This window comes from Alosa pseudoharengus, unplaced genomic scaffold (genome assembly GCF_046254945.1).
Source record: "Alosa pseudoharengus isolate Yale_2024_CS ecotype anadromous, Long Island Sound unplaced genomic scaffold, YU_APseudo_1.1 YU_APseudo_1.1_scf_10, whole genome shotgun sequence".
In the NCBI taxonomy this organism is placed as follows: domain Eukaryota; kingdom Metazoa; phylum Chordata; class Actinopteri; order Clupeiformes; family Clupeidae; genus Alosa; species Alosa pseudoharengus.
This window is the reverse complement of record NW_027468565.1, coordinates 14534529-14559759: the sequence shown is the minus strand read 5'-3', so window position 1 is coordinate 14559759 and position 25231 is coordinate 14534529. Positions and strand designations below refer to the sequence as shown.

The window sequence follows — 25231 nt, the reverse complement described above, 5'->3', positions numbered from 1 at the left end:
TGATGTACACCAAGCACATGGCCTAATGTAAGAGAAAACAATGTCCATAAGTTAAAAAAAAGAATGAGATTTTAGTTATTTATTAAAATCAGTTCCTAAAAATGGCAAAAACAAAACCAAAGACTACAAAACCTCCATAAATAAAAAGGCAATTGACTGAGGTATCGTATTGCATTCTGTAACACCCTTCAGGGTTCATCATTCTACATAACATTTGCATCAACATCTGGTTGTGTGGGAGAAGCATATTGTGTTTTATTTACACTGTCACTCCTTGCCAAGTTTCTCACTATCTAACTACACAACTGCATTAAAGTGTCTAAAACTCCTTAAGCATTCTCCCTCACAGATAACACACCACAATAAATAGAATGGTGTGCGTGTGCCTCTGTAATGGTGAAAAGGAAGGGGAGAATTGAAAAGAGTGGGGGAGTGGAGAGCAAAGAAGCAGCTTACTACGATGATAGTCTAGATATGGTTCAAGTTAAGGCATTTGTTCAACAGCAACAGCAGACACAATAAGAAATGTGGAGATGGCAGGGCCATGTAGCTTAACACACAACAACATCTCTGCCTTGGATTATTCTGTTTGATAGAAATATATTCAGTTCAATACTGTAAACATTGCACTACAGATAATCATTATCATTTCAGGGAATATCTTGAGACCCAACGACATGAAGCCATATCTCTGTTTTAGGAAGGAGGCCATTACTCAGACAAAAGTACAAGACAGTGTTGTCCTTAGAAACTTGTACGTTGACGTCACCATTCCGTAGAGGAGAGAGGAGAGGATTATGTCTTTGGATCAAAGGAGAGATGATTTCCTGGCAAGTCCGATTATCTCATCCTTCTTTCTCCTTCCCTTTGCTCTCTTTGTCCTCTTGCACACCCTCTCTCTCCTGGGAAGAGATAGCACTCTCTCTTTCACATGTCCCTGTCCTGCGACTGGCTGTGGAGCTGTCTGAGTTTTGAGACAGGATATCAGGCTCTTGTTCCGGAGGCTGCCCTGGGGTGGGGGAGGGGGTCAGGAGAGTCGATGCCAGCGATGGCTGTAAAATAATGAGAAATGAGTATACAGCAACAGTGTTTGGTGGATTATTTTATTAGAATCTACTAGTTATATTTTGGCACCTGAAGTGATACGTTGGACTTATTTGCCTTCTCTTTCAGTTTGGAAAGTGCACCTTTGAGGCCTGATTTCTCAGTCATCTCAAGAGCAGCTTTCAACAGTTTGGGCGTTTCAGCTCGCGGAGGGATGACCTGGGCTCTCTCTTTTATTTCTTCCTTCTTTGCATCAGGCTTTTTGTCTTTGGCCAGCATCTTCCTATGATTAACAGCGCAATATCCAATTATGCCCACATTCCAGGACAAGCTCAAACACACATAGATTAATTATTGAAAGGTTCATCATTGCACAGTATTGCATGTGAATCTCTCAGACTGGTGTATCAGACCTGTTGTAACTTGTGAATCACTTACTTGGCTTTTCTACGAAGCAACTTCTGAGATTCAGGGTAATGCACCAGAATCTCATTAAGGTCCTTTTTTTCCAAAATGAAGAGATTAGCGAAACCATGAGCAATGACATTAGCTGTACGCCGGTTCCCTCCACCTATTGCCAGTAAACTAGATGGGAAAAAACATTTCCAAAACAATGGGGAAAAGTATGAAGAAATGAACACTACAACTAATACCCACCCTATGGACTGTGAATGAGCTTAGAGCACATGCTCCTCCTAATGCACACATATTCACCTGATCTCCCCAAACACAGAGCCTGCTTTCAGAGTGACAAAGACTGTCTTCCCATCTGGACCACCAACAACCTGCACCTCCCCAGCTTTGATGATGTACATCTCTCGACCCACTTCTCCCTACAGGGGCAGGTAAGAGATACGTAACATAGCATATAATAGACAACTACCAGAATTTCAGCATCTGACCTGAGATATCATCACCTTTTTACACACATAGTCCCCTGGCAAGTAGACAACAGATCTGAGGCTCTTCAGCATGTCAAAGATCATCTGGCGGTCACAACCCTGAACACAACAACAACAAAAACATGCACATCATCAGTGGGAGGTAGGAGTAAAAACCAGTCCCATGTAAGGTTGATACAGCAGTACTAAATAGTGTGATAATAATTAGTCTCACCTGGAAAAGAGCAACTTTACTGACAATGGAATAGTTGACATCCACAGCGATGTCCAGTCTCATCTTGTCAGGTAACTGGACTAGTAGCTCTTGTTCATCTGAATGGACGTCAGAGAAAAAGAGTTGAAACCGTTTGAATTATGCCATCTGTAGTGGATAACTAAGAGCCACATAAATCACCAAGCCTTACCGAGCATGCCTTGAGACTGCCACGTGTACTCATACCAGGTCTTTACACGGTTCTGGACCTCTTTGGGTATACGGTACGCAGCCATGTATTTCACTGTGTTGTCCATGCAGGATCTGTAGTAGGTTTTCCCTGCTGTCGCTGCCCCCACCACATCCCTCATCTAATGGCACAACAGCAAACAAAGACATTCTCACACACCATCTCACTTATTAAAGACCAACATAATAGGCATCACTAGATTTTTGTGATCTAGCTGTGATCAATAAAATAATAATTCATTTATAGAGGTGAACATTTTTTGGATGTGATCAAGCTATCTAAATATGTAATGCATTTTCTCAATCAAGTAAATATAACAATTGACACACCTGCCCAATCATGATGGAGAACACAAAAACCCCAACAAAGTAATTGATGAGCTGAAACACAATCTCAAAAAGATTTGTGGGGTCTGGCAGTCCTCCAATAGTGATCAGAGTCTTCACTGCAAAGTAGTAGCAGCGAATGTAGCTGAAATATACAAAGGATGCCAACATTGTCAAAACATGTGATGACAGATACCTTATACTGCCATTAGTGACTATGACCAGGGATGTAGTGGAGGCTAAACGCAAGTAAACACAGTTTATCCACCTCTGAAATGTCAGAAATAGAGTTAATCCACCTCTTATTAGAGTTTATCCACCTCTCAAACGAGTTTATCCACCAATTGCAACATTCAAAAATCAGACTGTATTGTCCACATTCACAATATGTACACTCATCAACACTCTAAGAACCGTTTAATACCACTGGTATTGTTATAAACATTGGACAATAACCTCCACCATCATCAAACATGTTCTGAATGCCTTTTTTAAAAATCCAATACCGCATGGCGCAGTCCACCTCACCGAGATCACAGCATTCAGAGTTTACCCACCTCTTATTTTAGCACTACACCCCTAACTCTACGTACTATTTGTATTACAGTGTTATGTTTATTATCAGTAACTGTTATACCACAATAGTGTGTTTTACATAGTGTGGATAGCGTCAAACATCATGGCAGTCAGTCAGTTGTTGGTGGTAATGGTCAATAAGACACTGTTACTGGACATTAACTGTCATGATTACTTTTGACCTGTTAGTTTGAACACAGTTTCGTCAAAATGTCACATGATGTAATTTTTGCTTATGAAGGTTTACACACCTGTTTCCCTTCCCATCATACACCCACTGGGTGGAGCCGAGGCCCTCGTAAGCAGAGCCCCAGTAGAACAGGCAGGCGTTGCAGTGCAACGAGTACAGCAAATATGTAGTGGTGCGGATGACTCTAAAAAGACACAGTCCCAAATGCACATCTCTCTCAAGGTTTTCATGACTGAAATGTTTACTTTTACTTTAGCTAATGAATTTATTTTAGTATGATGGTAGTGGTCAGTTAAGAAACAAATTACCACAAACATGTATACACACAAAAAGAGACCAGTCTAATCACCCACAAATATCCATGCATGTGTTTACCTACAAAACAGTACAAACACTGGATATATGATCTATACTGGATACACTGGATCTATATTCCAGAATAGTGTCTTCTATGTATACGTTTTACTGATGGCCAAACATGCCAGAATTGCAAGATTAAACTCAGTGTTTTGTGACTGTGACTGTGTTTACCTGTAAAAGTAAGGTTTGGTCAAGATAGCCTCTAGACGTTCGTTGAACTCAAAGAAAGACATGAACTGGAGAGAAAAGGTGGAGAGGTGGTGTGAGGGGTCACCTACATTCTGGAGTATATAGTACTCAGGTATATGTAGTATATATAGTATAAAGGTGAATCTGGTTCTTTTCCTTAACGTTGGTTAATAAAATGTGTGACTTGCCTTCAGTAGTCGGGGGAAACGTAACAGAGGATTGATACCAGTTTTGAAGTAGAATAACTCAAGGGGCAGGAGGCTAATGACATCCATCTGTAACAGAGAGTATTAGAGTAGATGAGTATGATATTACATACTATTAATTATAGTTCTTACATGAATTACATAAGTTACATAAGTTAAGTTTCAACAAATTGCAAGTGTGCCTCAGAAGCAGAGAAAAATAGCTTGGCATGGTGTAAGAGTTTTTACCTTGAACCGAAAGGTTTTTATGTAGTTCTTCCGCATCTCTGTTTTATCACACTACAGAAAAAAGAGGAGATAGCTTGTGTGCCCATACTGATTATGTACTGTATGCTGCATCATATAATCGGCCCACATTCTCTCTATGGTAGTACATCTGCTTTCATTCTGTATTTCTACACCATAAAACTTCTCTCTTACCACTATGTCTCCACCACGTATAAACTGTAGCCGGGGTTGAAAGACTAAGATGTCCAGGATGTAGATGGTGTCACACAGGTAGTCTGTTACCAACCACAGGTAGATGTTATCTGGCGTCTGGTAGGGGAAAGCCCAACGGACCGGGATCAGCCACACATTCCAGTTCCACGCCAAGGTCACAAAGAGCAGCCACAGGACGTATACCAGATCTATGGAAAGAAAACACAGTACAACAGTTAGCCAGCTAGATACCAATTATTACCCTTATCCTCAGTAGGGGGCAGAGAGGTAATTGTGACTGTCTGTTCAGACAACTTAAAATTATCGGCCCAACTGACTTGAAATGTTCTCCTACATGAATGATTTGGATCAGAATCAGAATGCAGGATTTTTAATTTAAAAAGTTTCTTTACTAACAAATATTAGAGGTGAGGGTCTACAATCATCTGCATGTTTAGTAAATAATAAACGGCATTCATTTGAATTTAATATGGCTTATTTGTTCTAAAGTTACACTTAATTGTACTGATTAACTAACTTAATGTTAGTTAATGAACTTCCTGTTAGTTAATATGTATATCAAGGGAGCGCTTGGCATAGAGCAAGAAAAGTTGAAGGAGACAGTCTAGCCAACCCTGCTGAGGAGCCCACTCACTCGTGAAGGGGTCAATGCTGGTTGGGAATCGGTACTGCAGCAGTCTTGTGCAGCAAGATGCCAGCCTCCCTTTGCAGCAAGGCTGAGCGGTCTCCTGCTCCTCCTGCTCCTCCTGTGGTGGTGGGGGTGGAGGTGCCTCGTCCTTCTTCTCTGGAGGAGGTGCAGCAGCAGCTTTGGCAGGGGCTGGAGACATACACAGAGCCCTGAGCATCAGACTGTAGGCCACGACAGAGGCTAAAAATCAGTGGTGCAGATCATATGTGGGAATTTGTCTGAAATTATAGACACAATTTCAGTTGGTTCGTTCAGATTTTTTTGCTCAAAGGGAACAAGAGAGATGCTGCTGGAGTTACGGAATCATGCTCCTCATAGTTTGTGTTGGCCTCTTCTGTTGTCATACTCACACGCAGGAGGTGTTTCTTCATCCGAGTCATCCGGGTCAATGAGCTTCTCCTTAGCACGCTCTGTTCTCTCTTTGAACAGCTTCACCAGCTCCTGCAAGCGCTCATTAACCACAGTGCTGGTCTGGCTGGCAGAGGAGGCTGGTCGCTCTTTTAACCTGAGGGCAAACAAAGCAGGAGGCTCATGCATACATTGGCCTGGTGTTTACAACTGCATCTGCATAGCGTGTATATAGGCTTTGAAATGGCCCTTTAGAAGTCTTGTTTTTGCCTGAGTAAAACCATGTGAAATGGTAGAAAGTGCCATTCACTAACCCTTCGTCCACACTGAGCAGGCTGCTCTGACTGGGCCATGCATGGACAGCTGTCTCTCTCTCGTCTTCATCCTCATTGTCTTGAGAGTAGAGCTTCTTTCTGAATAGATTGAGAGCAGTGTTTCAGCACATTATCTTATACACAAGTCAGGCTAGTGATGTTATGGGTGTTCATTTTGCCAGGACAGATGCAAAAGATTTATGATTTGAACTGTTTGATGAACAACAAACAACAAAAATGTGCAGACAGCCAGTCATGCAGAACAGGGGGAGGGGAAAGGTTCTTGGTATTTGCTGTCTGTGACTTTCCTAAGCCATATAGTTGAACATTAAGATCAAAGTATGGAAATACAGTTATGACTTTGCCAATAGTAGGCCAAAGTGAAATCAGTAACCTACCTGTGGCTGATGATGTAACATGATGATGACATCATGACCATTTAGTTTGCTATTAGCAATCAGCAATCCACCAAAATAATTTTAGGCATACAGGCCTTTTCCATACTTCATATTAAGTGTTTTATAGGAAACATTTGAACCCTAAATAAGCTGTGTCCAAATGGGAAGGTTTCAGTGGGAAAGATTAAAATGGTGATCTCCGCCTCAATGGCAGCCTTGAGCCCACTCACCCATCCTCCATATTCTCTCCCTTACACTTTCAGCTAGCTCTTCCATCCCAGGGAGACAGTACAAACACACTGAAACTGATGAAGCTTTATGAGAAGCAGATTTTGACATAATGGGGAAATGACTGGCTGATGAATTCTGACCAACAGGAAAAGGTCTTACATTTTATTCCAGATATTGTGCTGCTTCCTCTCTCTGCCCAACACAGTGCACCACCATAGTAAAGTGTGGTTGCATTTATGTGTATGCAAGGTTGGTCATGTGAGTTTTTGTTAGATGAAGAGAAAGAAGGAAAAAATAATCAGAAAAAGCAGTCATGCGACTAAAAAGATCTGTTAAGCAAAATAATAAATGCATAATGTGAAATACAGAACTTTAATAGTAAAACTATCAAAGTATAAAACTAAATTGATGTGCAGTGGGGAAAACAAGTTTTACTGATCAAGTGAATAGTGAAATAATATTTCAGAGCCACAAGCCCAAGGCAATAAAATCATATGATGCTTCATGGACAAACAAGCACAGTTTCCATAACATTTTAGCACTGCAAGCTGCAAGCTGCTCCTTGATATGACTCCTCTGTCTTCTAGGTGTTTAAATGACTTGCAGAAAAGGATTTCATTTAAGACTGAAGTTGTGATTAATGCATTAACTTTATAGTTTAATGGTTTAACGTTTAATTTGAATACTCTGTATTTGATTGTATTGTATGTAATTAAAGCTTACCTTGAGCGGTTAGTTTTGGAGGGTCCAGGCACTGTAAGAGTTTTCAGGTTTGGGCCCTGGTGGTTGACCACTCGGGGCATGCTGTGAGATCGGTTGGCTAGCACTGCTTCTGAATCTACATCTTCAACATTGACAGCAGGGTGCAAACTAAGCCTAGAACTCTCTAGGGTAAAACGAGAGGAGCAATCTGTTACTTACTCTGGCGTGGGATACCTACACACATTTCTGAACCAAATGTGACTGACTCAACAGCTCTAAAACAATGCAGGGCAGCATCATAGTGAACATTTAAGTCACCTGAGTGGCGTGCTGAGGTAAGGTCATCCTCAATATGGAAGGCAGGGTTGGACACTCCGGATAGCTGCCTAGGGAGGGCAATAGGGGGTAGCCGATGGTAGGAGGGGACGTTGGGCAACTCAAGGGCACTACTGGGGGATGAGGGGGAGGGGGTGCGTGGGTGGTGGAGGGGGGACTGGCGGACAAGCCTGTCCAGCTCCACATCTCGCGTCTGCTGCTGCTGTTGTTTAGGCATCCTACTGGGGCTTAAGGCTGTTCAGGCGGTTGGCCACGTTCGAGTAGTATTGTTGGGCACGCTGTGACAAGGAGGAGGCCTGTGCCGGCAGACTGGACAGCGTCTGGGGCAGGCTGGAGAGTTGCTGGGATATGTTGGTCAGCTGTGGCGGCAGAGTGGGAATCTGCTGTGGTAAAGTAGATATCTGCTGAGGCAGGTTGGAGACCCGTTGGGTCAGCTGAGTGACCCGTTGAGTGACCCGTTGAGTGGCTTGAGAGACCTGCTGGGAGCACTGCTGGGGCAGCTGCTGGAGCTGGGAGACCTGATGGGACAGATTGTTGGGCAGCTCGGAGAGCTCTTGCGAGAGCTGCTGGACACCAGGACACTGCTTGGTCAGCTGTTGCTGCAGCTCCGCCACAGAGCAGGGGATGTGGGGCAGCGTCGGAGGAGTGATGTTGTTCTCCTGCATCAGCTGCTCCACTCTGCTGAGACACTGCGCTCCATAAGGGACGTGCACCAGAAAGCTCCTCAGTGTGTCACAGCGCACGGACACTGAAAGAAGAGCATGCAGAGTCAAGAGGCCATCATGTGAAGGTCATCTGAGCTCTCCAAACACACTAGAGAGGCAGTCACACTGCAGCAGAACACATTACTTAGCACAGCACCATTTTAAAGAATGTGTGACATTACAGCATTTAATCATTTAACCTTGTTATTAGAAAATCAAAGTCATAGTGTCAAAGTCATCATTGCATTTGACTCTCTGAACCCTGTGGCAGAGCCTGTAATGACATGTAAGGAATGAGTCCTCACCACCAGCTTCCTCCTCCCCCACAGGTGCGTCCTCCTGCACACAAACACACATTACAAACACACATTACAAACACATTATAAACACACATTACAAACACACATTACAAACACACATTATAAACACATATTACAAACACACATTACAAACACACATTATAAACACATATTACAAACACACATTACAAACACACATTACAAACACACATTACAAACACATATTACAAACATATATTACAAACACACATTACAAACACACATTATAAACACAAACACACATTATAAACACATATTACAAACACACATTACAAACACACATTACAAACACACATTATAAACACATTATAAACACATATTACAAACACACATTACAAACACACATTATAAACACATATTACAAACACACATTACAAACACATATTATAAACACATATTACAAACACACATTACAAACACACATTATAAACACATATTACAAACACACATTACAAACACACATTACAAACACACATTACAAACACACATTATAAACACATATTACAAACACACATTACAAACACATATTATAAACACATATTACAAACACACATTACAAACACACATTATAAACACATATTACAAACACACATTACAAACACACATTACAAACACACATTACAAACACATATTACAAACAAATATTACAAACACACATTACAAACACACATTATAAACACATATTACTAACACACATTACAAACACACATTACAAAGATCAGCAGGATCAGTATGTCATAGCAGCTGATTGGATCTTTACATAGACTAGGACCACAAAATCGGTATCTGAATAAAAAGTAGATAATATCTTATTTTAAATAATTCACAGGCTAAAACTACTCCCTGGAAACACAAGGACGGTGAGTGGAAAAGAACCATTATGGCAGTGAGATGCACTTGGGCTGAGTTGGGCTGTATCTGTCAGGCTGCAGTGTGTCCTACCTGAGTGATGGTCTGAGGAGAGGAGGTGGCCGCTGCTGCCTGTGGCTGCTCTGTTACTGGACCGGACTCTGGTGCTGCCTGTGGCTGCTCTGTTACTGGACCGGACTCTGGTGCTGCCTGCTCAGCGTTCTTCTCCTGCTCTGGGTCAGGCTCCTGCTCAGGCGATGGGGATCGGACAGGAGACGCGACTTTGACAGGTGAGGGGACTTCCTGCGTCTGAGCTGAAGGCTCCTCCTCCTCTGGCTGCTCCTCTGGCTCTAGCTCCTCCTGCTGAGGGGAGGCCTGGCCACTGTGTGATGGAACATCCTCGGCCTGCTCTACGGACTGCTTCGGTTCAGGTGGGGGTTCTATCACTTCCTCTAGCTCCTCTTCTATTTGTTGAAATTCTTCAACGTAGCACACTTCCTGGCACCTACAGGAAAAGGAATACAACCATGTCAACGTGAATAAATCACCCTCATAAACATGAAATCCTCATTGGATAAATGAAGAGCAACAGGGGGAGCCTGAAGGAGAACTTACAAAACTGAATTCAGAACACAAACAGAAATCAGAATCAGTTATGTGAATAACATGCCCTGCAATTTAAAAAAAAGCTATGTTGTACATAACATTGTACATTATTTAAAAGCTACATTTGATTAAATAACATTTGATTTTGCTACATTTGATAACTAAATAACAAAATACTCACAGGATCTTACCTGCACCTTCCTTCAACAGCCAAACCAGACAAATACGACCTGAGGCACGATTAGTAACTAAGGCAACCGCCAAGAGGGAATCCGTGGTAACTATGATGGTGATGCAGTTGCTATGATGAGTAACATGTTGCCATGGCTGCAAAATTAATTAGGGGCTATGAATCTCTCATGGCGAAAAGCTCAGAGTGATTCAGGAGAGAGCTTGTGGCTTGCTACGGTTGAGTCCAAGGACACAATTCAATGATTCAGTCATGATTTTATGTTTCATCGGTTTGTTCAAACATCAGTTTGTTTGTGTGCTCCATGGCAGTTTTGGAAGTCAGGCTCATTGAACAGCCTGGGCAACATTACAAAGATTCCCTTTTAAAGTGCTTTAAATTCATGATGGTTATTTGAAGACATCCTAACCCCCCACCCCAAGCTCTGTGTTCACTCGGACTACAGACCACCTATGAGTAATCAGTGGTGAGTGGTTCAGTCCTGTTTTTAAAATTCAGTTATTAAAACAATTACTGTTCCAGTCCAGTGAAATAGCAGCAGAGTGGAACACAATGACAACCTGCCATTAAAGCTACAGACGTTTGGCATGGGCTCAGAAAGCCAGAAAAAGCTCATGGATTGATTTGTCATGACATCTCCTTAAAGAACATAGATGATTGGATGCCTCTCCCTTGATTACCTGGGAACTGTATTCTGTAGCTTTAATGGTCATTTGAAACACACACTGAATGGAACAATTACAAGCAGTAAAATACTAGTGATACATTCATCATGAAAGATGAATGAAAATTTGAAAAATAATGGAATCATTACACAGCTAGTGAAATTAGGGTCACCCATATTAAAGATTATTTAAATGACACCATATTGTAAATATAAAATAAAAGATGCTTGATTGACTGCAAAATTTATTCAAAGCATCCAAATGATATACTTGCTTATGTGTGAGAACCCTGGATCTCTTTAATATGGGCAGCTAACCAACCGGTTGCACAGACATGGATTCTTACTCTGTGATAACATTTTCTGTGAACTGCACCTCACTCTCCTCCTGGTGCAGCACCTGTAACCTGTGCAGAGCATGACATGAGGGAAGGGGTTAGGCAAGGCCAGGAGAGCCCCGTAGTCCATGTGCTGCTGTACTATTTTTCTAAAAGCATCCTAATACTTAACGTTATCAGCATTTCCTGAGCCTGTGCCTAATTCAGGAGCCCCGACTAGCCTTAATCTCAACATTGTAAAAGTAAAGCTCTTACAGTAAGAGATTGTAGAGGAGGACTATTCATCATGGAGAGAGTATCATATGAGAAGAGTGCACTCGTATGATAAAACTTGTGTTAGTTTCACGTGGAGTCTTACTCTGTTATTAGACTCTGTGAGGTTGCCCCCTCACTCTCCTCCAGCTGCAGCACCTGTAACCTGTGCAGAGCGTGACAGGGACACGGCAAATATAATCAGCAACTCACCTTGACATCTGAGACTTTGATCTGCAACTAAATGTCTAGCAATGCATACGGCCCTGGTCTGTCTCTTTGCCAACTCAACAATGCTGTACAGTTGAAATCATTTTACAGATAGTTTACCTTCATTAAGATTTGTGAATATTGCCTCCGGTTAAAGGGCAATCAATTTAATACATTTTAGAATGTCAATAACATCAATAAAGTTTTTGCTCATCATTACTGCTGCCTCCAAACTTCAGGAGCAGAACAGAGCTACTGTACTGTTTGTACCAGGGCTGTAGTACTCAAGTCTGGTCTTGGACTCGAGATGTTTCTTTTTATGGTCTTGGACCTGTCTTAGACTCGCTGGTATTTGGACTTGGACTTGTCTTGGTCTCGGGCCATTGTGTCTCGCCAAATATTCTAGTTGGTCTTGGTCGAGTCCAGCAGGCTAAAACAAATATTTACTTTTTATTCTAAATGATCTCCTCCTTTAAAAACAAAATCATTGATTAAAAGACCAGTGAGAAGTTCAATGTTTAATCTGTTCAAAATCATTCTATAATGGATGGGAATTGACATTGGCCACCTATTAGCCAATCAAATGCCTTCCAAAACTCAGCTTTTAAGTGAAATATCAGTATGACCTAATAGTGTAAAACGAAGCAGATAAACAATGTTTCTAGCATCCCAGAAAAATTGTACATCGATAAGTAAGTGGTGTAAAGAATTCTTTTTTTTTTTTGGTCTCCACTTTGTCTCCATCATTTTGGACTCGGCCTTGACTTTGACTTTGACTTGAATGACTTTGTACTGGGTCTTGTCGTAGATTCAAACCTCTTTTGACTCATCCTGACTTGGTCTCGATTAGTCCTGGTCTTGGACTTGTCTTGGACTCGAGGTTGTACTCGTGGTCTTGACTACAGCTCTGGTATGTACACAATAGCACTAGATATTCTGAATAGGGAGAGTATCATATGAGAAGAGTGCACTCATATGATAAAACTTGTATCAGTTTCACGTGGAGTCTTACTCTGATATTAGACTCTGTGAGGTTGCCCCCTCACTCTCCTCCAGCTGCAGCACCTGTAACCTGTGCGGAGCGTGACAGGGACACGGCAAATATAATCAGCAGCTCACCTTGACATCTGAGACTTTGATCTGCAACTAAATGTCTAGCAATGCATACGGCCCTGGTCTGTCTCTTAGCCAACTCAACACTAAAAGACAACCAATCTCAAGTTTTGAGAATGCTCACTAAAGTAACAATGAAGACCTTTTTGTCCGTTGTTATGATGCCTTTAAACTTCCAAATAAGAAGAGAGCTAGATCAGTGCATTTATTCTATAGTGGATAGGGAGAGTATCAGCTCTGGTATGTACACAATAGCACTAGATATTCTGAATAGGGAGAGTATCATATGAGAAGAGTGCACTCATATACAGGTTGGAGGTCGACCATCTGACCACGTGGTGCAGGGACAACAACCTCCTGCTGAACGTCAGCAAGACCAAAGAGATTGTTGTTGACTTCCGGAGAGGTCACACCCAACACCTGCCACTGACCATCGACGGTGCTGTGGTGGAGAGAGCGAGCAGCACCAAATTCCTGGGGGTGCACATCAGTGAAGACCTCTCCTGGACCACCAACACAGCATCACTGGCGAAGAGAGCTCAGCGCCGCCTGTACTTCCTGCGGAAACTCAGGCGAGCAAGTGCTCCACCAGCCATCATGACCACATTCTACCGAGGCACCATTGAGAGCATCCTCTCCAGCTGTATCGCTGTGTGGGGCGGAAGCTGCACTGAATACAACAGGAAAGCCCTGCAGCGCATAGTGAACACAGCTGGAAGGATTATTGGTGCTTCACTCCCCTCCCTGAAGGACATTTACACCACCCACCTCACCCGCAAGGCGACCAAAATTGTGAGTGATGCAAGTCACCCCGCTCACAATCTGTTTGATCTACTGCCCTCTGGGAAGAGGTACAGAAGCCTGCGCTCCCGCACTACCAGACTCACCAACAGCTTCATACACCAAGCTGTTAGGATGCTGAACTCTCTCCCTCCTCTCCCCCCTCCACCCTCAGCTACATAACATCCTGGACATTGGACCCACAATGGCCGCCTGTACCACTCCACTTGCACACTTGTACACTTTGCAACTTGTTGCTGTTGTCCTGAAAACACAACACTTCTGCTGCTCTTACATAACTTGCACCACTATGCCACTTTATTTCTTACTTAGGTCAAACAGAACTACCTCAGCCTCTTATTGGCCTGACTTTGCACTAGTATTTTATTTTATTGACTGTCTATGCACAATTTCAACCAAATTTTGCTGCTCTTATTTTTTCATTATATGTGCCCTCTTATTTACTTATTTACTTACTTTTTTGTTTACTTGAATGTTATGTTTGTCTGTGGACTTAAAATTGGTCAAATATGTCTTGTCTCCACCGTGGGATAGTGAGAAACGTAATTTCGATCTCTTTGTATGTCTGGAACATGTGAAGAAATTGACAATAAAGCTGACTTTGACTTTGATATTGTGGTATAAAATTATCACTAATGTCTGTAAACATCATGATGAGACAAAGAGTGTTTAAACGGTAAAACATGTATTTATATAACCTCAAATGACAATCAAGTAATACCCAGACATCATTCTTATATAATAACCTTTCGTAACTTTTTAAATAACAAGTTTAACTATTTCTAATAACATAACGAAGCCATCCTACCAGAATGTGCACTCTGTATCCTGATGTCTCTGTTTGCTGCCCTGTGTCTCATTTTGTTGCACCGTGTCTCATGCTGCATTAGCCTAGGCCTTTTAAGTCGGCCTTGAAGCTGCAAGATAATGCGTACACAGGGGAGCTCTACTCATAACAACCAGTAGGAGAGTGCAGGGGGGGCGAACGATATTTAACCCATGCACAATGTATGACCTGAGATCACTCTATACTGTACACCCCTGAACTTTCTGTAAACTTAAGGTGAAAAGTTCGTACCATTGGCAGCAATATTGCTGACTTGCGAAGATAAGAGCGAACAACGATCCTTTCATAACGCCATCTGTGGGTTCGGGGTAGTGTTGTGTCAGCATTGTGGAGGGGTATAAGTAGGAGAGTTCTACCTTTGTTCAGGAGTGCCTTCTCGAGATACACTCACGGTTTATTGCTGTTGGTACTGCTGCTAGCATCAATAAAACCATTTTTGCATCGAATTCTGCCTGCCTGGAAGCTCTTTTATGCTTTAGTTTAAGTTTTATTGGTGATTGGTGATTAGTCGTGAGCTAAATTTTCTACTTATCTACTGGCCGATTTGATGACCTTCTACCACGACAATATGATAAAACTTTTATCAGTTTCACATGGAGTCTTACTCTGATATTAGACTCTGTGAGGTTGCCCCCTCACTCTCCTCCAGCTGCAGCACCTGTAACCTGTGCGGAGCGTGACAGGGACACGGCAAATATAATCAGCAGCTCACCTTGACATCTGAGACTTTGATCTGCAACTAAATGTCTAGCAATGCATACTGCCCTGGTCTGTCTCTTAGCCAACTCGACAATGCTGTACAGTTGAAATCATTTTACAGATAGTTTACCTTCATAAAGATTTGTGAATATTGCCTCCGGTTAAAGGGCAATCAATTTAATACATTTTAGAATGTCAATAACATCAATAAAGTTTTTGCTCATCATTACTGCTGCCTCCAAACTTCAGGAGCAGAACAGAGCTACTGTATGTACCAGGGCTGTAGTACTCAAGTCTGGTCTTGGACTCGAGATGTTTCTTTTTATGGGCTTGGACTCAAGATGTTTCTTTTTATGGTCTTGGACCTGTCTTAGACTCGCTGGTATTTGGACTTGGACTTGTCTTGGTCTCGGGCCATTGTGTCTCGCCAAATATTCTAGTTGGTCTTGACCGAGTCCAGCGGGCTAAAAAAAATATTTACTTTTTATTCTAAATGATCTCCTCCTTTAAAAACAAAATCATTGATTAAGTGACCAGTGAGCAGTTCAATATTTAATCTGTTCAAAATCCATCTATAATGGATGGGAATTGACATTGGCCACCTATTAGCCAATCAAATGCCTTCCAAAACTCGGCTTTTAAGTGAAAATGCTATATCAGTATGACCTAATAGTGTAAAACAAAGCAGATAAACAATGTTTCTAGCATCCCAGAAAAATTGTACATCGATAAGTAAGTGGTGTAAAGAATTCTTTTTTTTTTTTCTTGGTCTCCACTTTGTCTCCATCATTTTTGACTTGGCCTTGACTTTGACTTTGACTTGAATGACTTTGTACTGGGTCTTGTCTTAGATTCAAACCTCTTTTGACTCATCCTGACTTGGTCTCGATTAGTCCTGGTCTTGGACTTGTCTTGGACTCGAGGTTGTACTCGTGGTCTTGACTACAGCTCTGGTATGTACACAATAGCACTAGATATTCTGAATAGGGAGAGTATCATATGAGAAGAGTGCCCTCATATGATAAAACTTGTATTAGTTTCACATGGAGTCTTACTCTGATATTAGACTCTGTGAGGTTGCCCCCTCACTCTCCTCCAGCTGCAGCACCTGTAACCTGTGCAGAGGGTGACAGGGACACGGCAAATATAATCAGCAACTCACCTTGACATCTGAGACTTTGATCTGCAACTAAATGTCTAGCAATGCATACGGCCCTGGTCTGTCTCTTTGCCAACTCAACACTAAAAGACAACCAATCTCAAGTTTTAAGAATGCTCACTAAAGGAACAATGTCCATAACATCAATAAAGTTTTTGCTCATCTGATGCCTACAAACTTCAGGAGCAGAACAGAGCTACTGTATCAGGGCTGTAGTACTCAAGTCTGGTCTTGGACTCGAGATGTTTCTTTTTATGGTCTTGGACCTGTCTTAGACTCGCTGGTATTTGGACTTGGACTTGTCTTGGTCTCGGGCCATTGTGTCTCGCCAAATATTCTAGTTGGTCTTGACCGAGTCCAGCGGGCTAAAAAAAATATTTACTTTTTATTCTAAATGATCTCCTCCTTTAAAAACAAAATCATTGATTAAGTGACCAGTGAGCAGTTCAATGTTTAATCTGTTCAAAATCCATCTATAATGGATGGGAATTGACATTGGCCACCTATTAGCCAATCAAATGCCTTCCAAAACTCAGCTTTTAAGTGAAAATGCTATCAGTATGACCTAATAGTGTAAAACGAAGCAGATAAACAATGTTTCTAGCATCACAGAAAAATTTTACATCGATAAGTAAGTGGTGTAAAGAATTCTTTTTTTTTCTCTGTCTCCACTTTGTCTCCATCATTTTGGACTCGGCCTTGACTTTGACTTGAATTACTTTGTACTGGGTCTTGTCTTAGATTCAAACCTCTTTTGACTCATCCTGACTTGGTCTCGATTAGTCCTGGTCTTGGACTTGTCTTGGACTCGAGGTTGTACTCGTGGTCTTGACTACAGCTCTGGTATGTACACAATACTGTAGCACTAGATATTCTGAATAGGGAGAGTATCATATGAGAAGAGTGCACTCATATGATAAAACTTGTGTCAGTTTCATGTGGAGTCTTACTCTGTTATTAGACTCTGTGAGGTTGCATCCTCACTCTCCTCCAGCTGCAGCACCTGTAACCTGTGCAGAGCGTGACAGGGACACAGCAAATATAATCAGCAGCTCACCTTGACATCTGAGACTTTGATCTGCAACTAAATGTCTAGCAATGCATACTGCCCTGGTCTGTCTCTTTGCCAACTCAACACTAAAAGACAACTAATCTCAAGTTTTAAGAATGCTCACTAAAGTAACAATAAAGACCTTTTTGTCCGTTGTTATGATGCCTTTAAACTTCCAAATAAGAAGAGATCTAGATCAGTGCATTTATTCTATAGTGGATAGGGAGAGTATCAGCTCTGGTATGTACACAATAGCACTAGATATTCTGAATAGGGAGAGTATCATATGAGAAGAGTGCACTCATATGATAAAACTTGTGTCAGTTTCACGTGGAGTCTTACTCTGTTATTAGACTCTGTGAGGTTGCCCCCTCACTCTCCTCCAGCTGCAGCACCTGTAACCTGTGCAGAGCGTGACAGGGACACGGCTGAGAGACAGCAGGCAGCCCACACATCCCACAACTACATCAGACAGATGCTGCACGTCCAAAACCAAATACCTGGACAATCTGGACAGTAGTTGCTGGTTTGATTCATTCCAATCTGTGTGTGTGTGTGTGTGTGTGTGTGTGTGTGTGTGTGTGTGTGTGTGTGTGTGTGTGCGTGCGTGCGTGCGTGCGTGCGTGCGTGTGTGCGTTAGTGTGTGTGTGTGTGCGTATATGTGTGTGTGTGTGTGTGTGTGTGTGTGTATGTGTGTGTGTGTGTGTGTGTGTGTGTGTGTGTATGTGTGTGTGTGTGTGTGTGTGTGTGTGTGTGTGTGTATGTGCGTGTGTGTGTGTGTGTACGTTGTGAGTTTAGTTTGACAGGGAGATGTCGGAGAGCCCCACTTACTCTGGCTCCAGTTCTTCCTCCAGATCCTCCAGTTGGGGCTGTGTTGGCATAGCCAGTCTCATCCCTTTCTCCTCTGCTAGTTGCCTGATGGTCATCTCAGCGGCGTGACGAGCAACCTCCTCGGCCAGCCGTGTGGTCTCCAGACGCTCCAAACGCAGGCTGGGGGGACACGGAGAACATTAGTCAGGTCGTGTGCTTCCTCTGCTATCCCAAACATCACGCTGGCCTAGTTGGTTATGGGAAAAGCGTGTTTTCATTTGTAATCTAAAAAACAATCCAATAACTATACGTTAACATATATACTGTACAGACGTACCTTACCATGTTGAAGCAAATTATGCCATTTTAGTGGGAAATATATATGCAAGACATACACAGAAGTATTGTACATGACAAGTTTTACAGACTTTTCCCATATAGATATGGTATGGTTAAATTGTATCTACCTACTATGGTGGCAGTTTGTGCTATCCACAACATACAATACAGGGAAAACCGCTATTTTTCAAAATGTGTAATTTCAAAGGTTCATATAGTTAATTGTTTTGGCAGAATTTGGCAGCTATTGTCAAGTCAAGTCAGATTTATTTATAAAGCGCATTTAACATGCACATTGTGACAAGAGAAGTCATTTATATTAATTTAATAACAATTGTATTGATACATGAACATGATAAGCAGTAAAATTCTATGTAGACTATTCATGAGCATCAGGTTTCTTGGTGTTTTAAGCCCCCAATGTTGTCTTAAAGGCAGCGCTTCCTGGAAGGCGCTAGGGTAAGGCATGGGCTAAGGTTAGGGTTAGGGTTAGGGTTAGGGTTAGGGTTAGGTTTAGTATTAAGATTAGGTGCCTTTAAGTCGACCATGGCAGTGCTGCCTGGAAGATGACTTTGGGGGCTTAAATCACCATCGAGCAATTTCAGAATGGTTAGACCAGTGTTTTTCTTCTCTAACCGTTCCTCCATCGACATGATGGCTGCGTGCTCGGCCTCCCTCTTAATGTTCTCTACGAAGGGCGTCCATCTCCCTGTCTGCGTCTCGGCATCCTCCATCTGCACAGGCTCAGACACCTCCAGGATGCTGGACTGTCCCAGCTGCGTAGACTGGCACCCTGCGTCAGCGTGGGCAGAGTGCGCTACTCTTACTGAGTGAGTTGAGGGTACTCTGGGGGCAGGCTGAAGGGTCTCCTCCTTCTGAGGTTGAGCCTTTGGAGCTACTTCAGGTTCTGGACGGCTCCAAGCTGTGGAGAGTCCTGCATGTCAATACTGATATTCAGATTACTCTAAAGACACAATGGCTATTCTAATTTTAGGAGTTCCTGGTGTCTGGACTTCAGTGGGGTGTTTGACCTTGAGACCTTTCAAAGAATGTAAGTTGCTTTGTTTTCCCCCACCTCCCCATAAGGTTGTGGTAATTTTTTAAATAAGAAGGTGAGTTCAGCTCTCTCTCTCTCTCTGCTCTCTCTCTTACTTGCTCTCATTCGCTCTGATGTTTGTGTATTTGGGTATAAAGTCCTTTCATATCATTAAATCTAAATCTGTCATTGTATTACAGTGTGGTTACAGTTCTGTAATCACATAAGATTTAATTTTCAAAACTCCAACTGGTCTCATTAGTTCCCAAACATTTACAACCTGCTGTTAAAAGGAGTGAAGAAACACAGTGGTAAACATATCCCAATCCCAACTTTTCTAAGACGTGACAGGATAGTGAATCAGAATAATTCTGTGTGTATTTCTTTTCAGAATTCAATGAAAGCCTGTCTAGAGGGCAGATGTGAAACGGCAATGTTTGTAAAAACAGTATGGGACCAGGCCTCTGAAGAACTTCCCAGGAAAGGGGGTAGTTGTAATTAAAGGGCAATAGAAGGTGACCAGACTTGATGGCATTCCCAAAACAACTCATTACCATTTAAAGTGTAGGAAAATGCTTTTTCTAAATCATGCCCCCTCTCTTTGTTGTCACATACTTAAGCTCAGGTAATTTCTCTGTTGAGTCAGAGAATACTGGTGAAACCCATGCTTGGGGTGACACAAACATGTACCTGTCCCTTGATGGACACTGGCCCCTCATTGAAAAGAGTAAAAGCCTGTATCCTGATTTTCCATCATCCTGACTGAGTCTCCAGAGAAATATGGTAGTAAAAAATATGCTATCAGACGGCATCAAATTCAAAATGAACATATATTTTCCAAAAAAGAAAAAATCTGTTTCAGCAACTGATATGTTGTCTTTGCACTATGCTCAACTAATTACAGGGTTTAGATTATTTGCAAATAGAATTCAGTTTTTATTTATATTTTACTTGTTTTTTTACTTTACTACATTTACAACTTTTTTGGAAAATAGGGTTGTAATTCTTCAATTTCGGCATAAGCCAGTCTAATATTTTTGTTAACTTCTGCTGACTTATATTGCTCTCATAGTTTTATTTATTGCATTCTTGGCCTACGCTATTAAATTACATGCTGCTTTTAAGACTTTGTTTGTCAGTTTAATGTCTAAAAAAATCTGCCAAATATCTCAATGTACAACACAACATGACTCAGTTCATCAGTTTATTGTATACATTATACGTTATGTCAACATATCGCATGCACGACACTATGCAAATCTAGTCATTACACCCACAGCACATCCACTGCATTGTATAAGCTTGTAACAACAAAGCTTGTGCAAACTGGAGAGTTATCCTTTCAAGTGAGTTTTGTTGCTTGTGCTGGTATGGGCCTAGTCAGAGTTTGAAGGCAACAGATTAAACAGCGTATAGGGGAGTCATTTGTCCCTTTACTTATAGCCCAATTTGATTCTGCCCAGTATTCCAAAGAATGGGACCCAACATCACAAATAATTCAGCAATGTTGTGTCAAATATGGTCATTTAATCAAATAATGTACAAATACGCATTACTCAACAGAAACGGTGCACTCTGAGCACATTTCTAGAGCAAAATGTTGATAATATCAAAATTGTTTGTGATTTGTACCACATTCTTTGGTTGTTATTGGCCTGTTCAGAGATCTCTTTCTTCTCACATTTACAATTGTTGAAATTATGTAGTGCAATAAACACAATACTACATAGTATGCAACTACCAGTAGTTATTTGAGTTGAACATGTCTACAATGATGATCACTGCTGTGAAAACAACCCATTTTTACTCTAAAATTTAAAAGTTTCAAGCTGTAAAACTATATAATTACAACAGTTCTGACAGCCACTGTCACATTTCACAGTATATCAAACTCATGAAAAAATAAATATTTTCTCTATACAATAAAGCACATTTTTAATGTCAGCTGCCTGATCGTTCCTTCGAGCTGGAACATCTTTAAACGTAATAAATGTGCAAAACTGGTATGCTGATGTAAAAGCACGATGGCCGTAACGTAAAGGATGTAAGTGGCTCTGTGAGCAAGTGCGTGTGGTTTGTACAGACAGTCCCTCAGTCTTCTTTCTCCTTTTGTTTAAGGGGCTCTCAGAGCTCTCCCCCCTGAAACAGAAGGAGATGGACGGAGTTAGAGTCTGACGAACCAACACCGTGAGCGTCTTATGAGAACTACTGAGAGATGAGCGTCTCATGAGAACTACTGAGAGATGAGGCAGAAAAGCCTGCTGTAACCCTATGGGTCAATGTTTTCACGCAGTGATCTGTTTTCTACAGAGTTATCTCTCTTTCAAATGAAATTAGACTGAAAAGAATTACAGTTATGCTGTGTGAGAGAGGAGGAAAAATTAACTTACCATTTTGCACCAGAATGTCACCATTCTCCTGGAGAAAACAAAAGAGAAAGAGAATCAGTTGGACTCGAGGATCCAGGAAATACTCGAGGATGAAACTCGTCAAATATTTGACTTTGCCATCACTGGCATACTCACTCCGTTCTCCTCCTTGCCTTTCAGCGCTGGCTGTGGCACTATACGGCCCAGGCCCTGCATGATCCAGCTGACCACACTACACAACAAACACATTTGGTCTCAGAACATGTCCTTCATGAAGAGCACACCCACTCACAGATACATACACACAGGCCTATGAAATCACACTCACTTGTTTTTGGATTCCTCATCATTCGCACTGGTGATGGACTCTGGAGGCGGTGAGTAAACTACGGGGACATGAAACACTTTTATGGACACTGGTCACCAAAACCTGACCACACTCACAGCGAGAGCACTGACTAACACCAGTACAGCTAACACAAATAGGTCCACTCACAAAAATACCTCCATTACCTCCCCAAATAAAGCCAAGGCCTTGTGGAGTGGAGAATAGCCTGTAAGCCAGCAGGTGTGAGTCTGCCGCTGTACCTTTTTCAGAACAGGGTGTTGTCCTTCTTGAGGAAGGCTCCGAGAAGCCAGGCCGATGCTGAGGGATGGCATTCTCAACACTGTTCTTTAACCAGTCAATCACTCTATCCAGCCAAAGAGACACACACATCATGTAGACATTTGCCTTAAATATAGAGCATTGATATAATAGTAAATACAGATTAAAGGCCTAGAGTTCAAATGTATAGGACTGAACCAAGAAGCATGAAAAAGGGAGAAATTATTGTTTGCTCACAGAACCATAGGATTGTCCTACATTCGGATGTTGGTGATACTTGTGAATAACCCATCCTTTGGATTTGAGGTGTGCTAGAATGGTGAGTTTGCTCATAAGTTTACTTACTTGGGAGGGAACTGAATTGGGATGCTGTCAACTTCAGATTCGTCATCAGAAAAAAGCTCCACAACTGGTATGTGTGGCAGTGGCTCAGCATCTAGAGAAAGCAAAGACGAGGCATTTACAGCAAGCCATTTTACTGATAATAAGACATACACGCATGCATTGAACAGTGATTACATACCTGGAAGGTCCTTTGCCTCATAGATCTGGGGGAGTGGTGATATGCAATATGTTAGATTAAAGAACAATTAATCTGCTAGACATCATTTACTGAAGTAATTCCTAGGGCCGATTTACTGTGGATTAAGCCTCCATTCTAAATTGAGATCTCCGCTGAAATTCTCTTCTAGTCAGTTTAGTCATGTTGTTTTGTTAGTTTTATTCTGGTTGACTAAAATAGATATATATACATCCATCCATCCAAATATATTTATTTCATTAAATGATTCCAGAAATTAATCTCTAATCTCAAACCACTAGCAAAATTTCCCAACATTGCCTCCACAATCCCAACAGGATGAACATCAGAAAGAGCAATGCATTTCCTCGTCACCAGATGGTGCCATAATTTATAAGGAAAGGCAAAAGATTAAATACTGAAGTCATATGATACACATCACACAGTTTTTGAACTTGTCCTGCCATGCTCCGCCTACTGGAATCCCAGAGGGTTTATGTTGTCCCCTCAACTTGTATAGCTGGCATATACATTCCATATACTGATGTCATTCACCAATACATCGCAACATCATCATATTTCTGCATTATCACTGAACCTTTGAAACCTACATTATTCTTCTGAACCTTTGAGTTGAATGAAACTTATGATACACATGTATTATCCATGTGGATACAAGACTCCCACACCAGCAATTAGCTGTAGTGTGAAAATGCAGAGTGAAGTCACCAAAAGTATAAGATCAAATAATAGAAGTATGAGCATACTGATTGGGACCTGTGGCATGATTCTCCACAACCTTCCAGACATCATAAATCTTAAACAAGGCATCTGTCTTCCTGACACAGACTGCATATTTTACTGAGAGATGGGCTGGCAGGGACTCAGAGGAACACAGAAACGGTACATAACTAACTTGTATGCATGTGCAATAAACATCTAATACATGTACCATATATTGTTTAAGATGTCATACTGTGTGATAGAGCTGATAAGATCATTACAAGCTCTAACCTCTGTCACATCTTCAGTTAGGTTGTCCTCCTTGTACTTGTCATCTGGCTGTGGCACGACTTTCCCCAGTCCCTGGGAGATCCAGCCAATCACCCCACCTTGTCTGCATGCAAAAAGGACATTCGTATATCTTTAGCCGTGTATTGTGGCTTATATAGCTACTCTTGTTCACAGCAAAATCTCAGCCTACATTACCTTGAATCATCCTCTGGAGCAATTGACTGAGAGCCCGAGACAGACAATAAAGAAACAAGTTATTAGAGATCATAAATGACCCATAGAGTGTGGAGCAGTCAGTGTTATTGAGTGACGAGGGAGTACCTTGGCATCAGAGGTCACCCCGGCTGGTTGGGGCAGAGCGCTGACGAAGCCATTGGACAGCCAGGTCAGCACCCCATTTTGGGCATTGCTACGAAGACAATAATTGACAAATGCAGAATGATAGTGATAGTTGTATTGTATTCTATTGTATGTACAATTTACAGACAACTTGCAGATTTAACCAAGGACACACCTATCAAGTGAGTTTTGGTCCTCATCATTGGGTTGCAGGTGGGTTTTCTTGGCTGTTATAACATTGAAAAGGGAATTATGTTATTATGTGAATGACAGCAATGTCGATATCTCAACAACAATACATTTATAAAGACACTCATCATCAGGATTACAACAACTACTACTACTTCTACTATTACACAACTACAACAGCCTATTATTATTATGGTTATTATCATTATTGTTGTTGTTATTCACTAAAATGTAGCTAATCTTATCTAATCTAATGTGCATAATTTAGCAACTAGTAAAAATGGGTTGCATTACCATCTTTCTTGTCCTGATTAAAAAAAACATGATTGAGGTCATAATCAGGATGGTATTTACACATCAGAACACAACTATTAATAAGATATAGGTCAAATGGTCAATTGATGTGGATTGGGTTGTGGAAGGGTAGGTTTACCTGCTCTTCACCCAAAGACTCGGGCGGCTGTGGAACCACTTTCACCACCCAGTTGAACAT

General features: G+C 41.6%; 1 protein-coding gene across 1 annotated transcript; it reads right to left on the bottom strand.

Annotated features, from left to right (window-relative positions):
* Positions 1 to 845: 845 nt before the first annotated feature.
* LOC143110125 (uncharacterized) lies at positions 846 to 25231 on the bottom strand. The gene is made up of 36 exons (XM_076272967.1): positions 25172 to 25231; positions 25033 to 25045; positions 24725 to 24776; positions 24532 to 24619; positions 24406 to 24431; positions 24211 to 24313; positions 23200 to 23224; positions 23022 to 23112; positions 22574 to 22761; positions 22398 to 22455; positions 22226 to 22301; positions 22091 to 22118; positions 19301 to 19598; positions 18347 to 18505; positions 11393 to 11452; positions 9679 to 10090; positions 8704 to 8737; positions 7917 to 8442; positions 7677 to 7807; positions 7380 to 7542; positions 6024 to 6126; positions 5716 to 5860; positions 5312 to 5494; positions 4657 to 4865; positions 4465 to 4515; positions 4219 to 4305; positions 4013 to 4077; positions 3543 to 3665; positions 2719 to 2860; positions 2351 to 2510; positions 2161 to 2258; positions 1962 to 2045; positions 1759 to 1877; positions 1483 to 1629; positions 1135 to 1327; positions 846 to 1052 (listed from the first exon to the last, which is right to left on the bottom strand). The coding sequence occupies exons 1-36, from the start codon at positions 25229 to 25231 to the stop codon at positions 846 to 848; spliced, it is 4707 nt and encodes a 1568-aa protein (XP_076129082.1).